This window comes from Batrachochytrium dendrobatidis, assembly GCF_000203795.2.
Source record: "Batrachochytrium dendrobatidis JAM81 unplaced genomic scaffold BATDEscaffold_9, whole genome shotgun sequence".
NCBI lineage: Eukaryota > Fungi > Chytridiomycota > Chytridiomycetes > Rhizophydiales > Batrachochytrium > Batrachochytrium dendrobatidis.
Window position 1 is genome coordinate 1,069,396 of NW_006281107.1, and position 5,000 is coordinate 1,074,395.

At 38.0% G+C, this 5,000-nt stretch overlaps 2 protein-coding genes across 2 annotated transcripts in view; one reads left to right on the forward strand and one right to left on the reverse strand.

The window, feature by feature from the left end:
- Positions 1-3,118: 3,118 nt before the first annotated feature.
- Positions 3,119-4,836, forward strand: BATDEDRAFT_35613 (uncharacterized protein; the record flags this gene model as incomplete). The annotated part of the gene is made up of 4 exons (XM_006680370.1): positions 3,119-3,198; positions 3,583-3,732; positions 4,363-4,438; positions 4,495-4,836. The coding sequence occupies 4 exons, from the start codon at positions 3,119-3,121 to the stop codon at positions 4,582-4,584; spliced, it is 396 nt and encodes a 131-aa protein (XP_006680433.1). The 3' UTR covers positions 4,585-4,836.
- Positions 4,837-4,846: 10 nt separating this feature from the next.
- BATDEDRAFT_32090 (uncharacterized protein) overlaps positions 4,847-5,000 on the reverse strand; it is a 753-nt gene continuing 599 nt past the window's right edge. Inside the window, exon 1 of the mRNA XM_006680323.1 lies at positions 4,847-5,000. This exon is cut by the window's right edge and continues 599 nt beyond it. The gene's annotated coding sequence lies outside the window, so the exon portion shown is untranslated.

Consider the following 5,000-nt stretch of genomic DNA (forward strand, 5'->3'; position numbering starts at 1 on the left):
ATCAACTGCAATGTATGGCACACATACAGTCATGTATTGTGTATATGATTACGTCGTCATTGGGGCAGTATATCAATGTGTATCATGACCACCAAATGCATGTCCGAAGGTGTCGTTTTGACGTGTTTGATGTCGAATATCTTGACCAATACTGACACTAGTTGCATGAAACTGCTACAGTATATAGATATTGCATTGGTATGTACGATGCATGCATGTATTGTCATGAAATTACAAAAAAATATACAATTTATACTTACCACTAGTATTTGACATGATACCAAAATTGGATATATCTTGACCAATAGTGACACTACATGCATGCGATTGACACTGAACATGAGTATACATGCATACTATATACTGGACATGCATCAGGCCATATCGTCAATCAAATTGGAAACATGTTATAATCACGACTGTCGACTGAATTGGACGCAACTGGAACACATTCAAAACACACGATACTACACTGTAGTTTGGACTGTATACACATCATATATTCATGTTACAATGGCCGATACATTCATTTGACTACAATACATATCGATGACTGGCATATTCACTAACGATTGATTGTGTAATGTATGAATATCAAATGCACTGTATAGTTTAATTGACGAGTGTATTTGACGAGTATTTAAACTAGTATTCTGACCGGTATTTGACGATTGTTTGACGATTGTTTAATCCACATATTGACCAGTTGTCTGACTAGTATTTAGACTGTTATTCTGACCAGTATTTTGACGAGTATTTGACGAGTGTATTTGACGAGTATTTGACCTGCATTCTGACCTGTTGTTTGATTAGTTTAGCCTGCATTTCAACCTGCATTCTGACCAGTATTTGACGATTGTTTAACGATTGTTTAAACCTGCATTCTGACCAGTTGTTTGACTGTTATTCTGACTTGTATTTGACGAGTGTATTTGACGAGTGTTTGATTAGTTTAACCAGTATTTCAACCTGCATTCTGACCAGTTGTTTGACGATTGTCCAGACCTGCATTCTGACTAGTTGTTTGACTGTTGTTTGACCAGTTGTTTGACCAATTGTTTGTAAAAAACTACAGTCGTTCATACTCGAATACATGGTCAATAGCTCAACCAATACTACAGTCACACATACTACAGCTTGATGACAATGACAGTAACACTGTTACGACGACTGTTTCAAGTTTGTGCAAAACTACAGCCAACAAAAATAGGGATTCGGACAAAACTGCATTGGCTAGTGTGTGTCGAGTATGTCGATTCAACCAACACATGGCAATACTACTGCGTCTCTGGTTATACAACATCATACACATGGCCATGTATGACAACTGTCAAACTGTATGCAACAATCGAGTGTTCAAGTGTTGGGTAAAGTCGAATAACGACCAGAATTACACGATTTAATAAACTCGGTTGTACACTGTCAGGCTACAAACCTTGATCGTTTTTACAGTTATTGATAGTTATTGATGGTCATTGACAGTTATTGATAGTCATTAGTAGTTATTGATAATCATTGATAGTCACTGTCCAACAACACAGTCACAATAATATATTTACGACTATAATCATGCCTGATTTGGAGCGTTTTGTTGGCATATATTATGGTCCATTACACAACCAATACATGATATCATGTCAGTTTGATGCCATGACAATACATGTATACACTTGATATTGTATCATGTCCAGTTTCAATGCAATCCATGCATGTTTGTTGGCACAACACTGTAATATATGATGGTTTTCTTGACGACATGCTGGGACAGTATGAGCTAGTCGATAATATGTTAATAACTTGGTCAGTAGTGGTCGTACAATGTCAATGCCGACTAATATCGAATCAGAACGATATACTACATGTATTTTTGACGCATTTGCATACAAGATAAATTGTTGATTGACTGATAGACACGATACTAGATTAAAATAACAAGTAGAGCTCGTCGTTTCAAACCAATTGCAAACTAAAAACTTTAATATCGACTATGACCACAAAAGTCGACCAAATGACTTGGTATGCACCACATATATGTAATTATGTGTTGCGGATCGAATTATGATGTCACTGACGCACTATGGTCAATATCTGACATGGAATGGGTCGACCAAAGTCCGAAAATGACGTTTTGACGTGTTTGATGTCGTATATCGTCGTCAATAGTGACACTAGTTGCATGAAACTGCTACAGTATATGCACATGGCATTGGTATGTACAATGCATGCATGTGTTGTCATACGATACATGCAAAAAATACAACTTGCACATAGCACGAATATTTGACATGAAACTGGAAATGCGTGTATCTCGATGAATAATGACACTACATGCATGCGATTGATACTGGACATGTATGTATATACATACTATATATTGGACATGCATCATGGCATGTTGTCAACTAAACTAACAACATGTTATAGTCACGACTGTCGACCGAATTGGACACGTCGGTATACACTCAAAACACGACTTATTGCGCTGTGGTTTGGACTGTATACATATCATGTATATATATTACAATGGTCAATATATCAATACGATAGCATCAATATTGACAAAGTTGGATATATTGTCCGAATATCAGACATGGTATCCTGTCCGAATGTCCGGATAATATCAGACACGAGTGGTTAGTATGACGTTTGGAGTGTCCGAATGCGGATATATTAATGCAGCGGTCAATTATGGTGGTGATCAGCATACGTATGCATTGGATTACGGCTCAATTGCCGGTTTTTTTTTGTACGAATATTGGGTGGTGATGCAAATGCAGCCATATGCCTATACAGTACTGCATTGGTTGACTCGATGACATGTATATACACATTACAATATGGTAACAATACAGAGTTACAATGGCTGTTGTATAGGGTCAAAATAAACGGTTGAATAGTATTGAAATACGACACAAAATCATGCAAAAAAACAACGCATTGTGGGGTAATGATACACTCATGATACACTGTATGATGGTGGTCGGATCACTGTGATATTGGACAGTAACATGCATACATGTTGTATACACAACCAGTTGAAATATGGATACAATCCGAGTGTTACTGATGGGACTACAAATGATTGCAATAAAATTGTAATGATCAAGCGTAATTGAACATGTACAAAACGCACGTCCCACACATGGACAACACACTGCAATTCAATGGCACAGTACATGATGACGATGCAAGCGATATGTAAGTATATGTATATGGATATGGAGGTACGATGATTGCGGATACAATGGTGTACAGATCAACAGTGAATGGAGCACAAACAACAATGGAGCATGGACATTATAATGCGTACAAAAAGATGATCACTACAGCAACACACACTAGATACAGTTTTGATGACAGGATGGTAATACAGCAATCAAACCGGCAGTATGCGATACAGTATAACGTATAGCATTGTATAAAGTGATGATGAATGGCCATTGATTGATATTGGTGACGAATACAGACTGGAATGTATGGTCATGGCACGACGATAATTGACATGTAAAACGGCCAAGTAATATTAAATTGCCGAGACGTTACCAAAGCAATGTTTTTCAACAAACCATTTGGCATAATCAGAAAAATAACGAGACTTAAACAGGGTCATTTATTCAGTGTGGAAGGATCCAAGAACCGGATATCTGTGAGAGCACAACCCGATGAAATAACTCGGCGGGCAGAACAGATCGGTGCAGCACACATTGATAGGCTTTTGATAGCTAGCCAATTGTAATTATCACTTGGAACGTCCCCGCCGTATTTGTTGATATGGAGGGAGCAGCGTTTGTCGGAGCAATCCGTCGGGTAATTATTAATTGGTGCTCATTGATGGGTTAGCACTATGTGGTTTTTGGTTTCCACCCCGAAGCTATGCACAATGGTAGATTTGGGTGACTCGGAATATAATGGCTAAATTATAGTGATGATAATGGCACTACTGACAGCGATGACAGTATTCGGCACGACCATATCTGTTACTATAATGCTTTTTGATATGAATCAGCAGTTTTTTGAACGGCATATTGGGCCCGACAGGGTGATTTGATGACCTACACAACCGAGATTAGCACGGAATGCGTGAAGCAAAACCGAATTGATTAGGAAGTGTACAGAACCAGATGAACCAATGGCTTGAAAAAGCAAATGTTGATGTTTAGGATGTGATGTGGTTGCAATATTTGGATTTTTGATTTTTTGATCTTGATTTGGATATGCAATTACTACAATGTGGATACCGTGAATGTGTATTGAACAGTTGGACAAGATGGATTGGGACAACTAGCGAGGTTTAAATCTTAGTAGTACCAATTATTATATATGGAGTAATGATTTGACTGGGCCAATTTGGATTTGGATTAGATTTGTGGATTTTGAATTTTCGGATTTTCGGATTCGGATTCATAATTTTAAATTGAATTTGATTTGGATTTGGATTGTATTTGGATTGGGTTTAAATTTGATTCTAATTGAATTTGATTCAATACCAAATAGCTTGGTACAATGATTACAGTGCACACCATATATGATGATTACCGCGAAAAATACCAGCGCAATTGTTTCAAACCAGTGGGTTCCATGTAGGAACCAACCGATTCAACTGAACACTACACAAATGGGGTAAACACATGGTAGACACATGACGAATAAACATTAATGTAAGCGATTTTGAGTGATTGGAACAAAAGGTGATGTGCACGACGTAAACAAGACGGCAAAGCAACACAAGAACCGTGATGATCAAGGGGAAAATGGTATTCGAAACACAATGTTGGGGTTGATATGTTGAACGAGGGACTGCGACAGTGGAGTATTGTCATTTGATGACAAATGTCCACTTGGGAATGATACAATTGGGTATTGTTTCCACAAACGGGCAAGCCAAACATGGTAACATGGTTGGTGAGTTGCGTTTGGAATGGACGGCGTTGTTGTACTTGGTACAATGACAATGTCCACTTGGGAATGATACAATTGGGTATCGTTTCCTCAGACGCGGC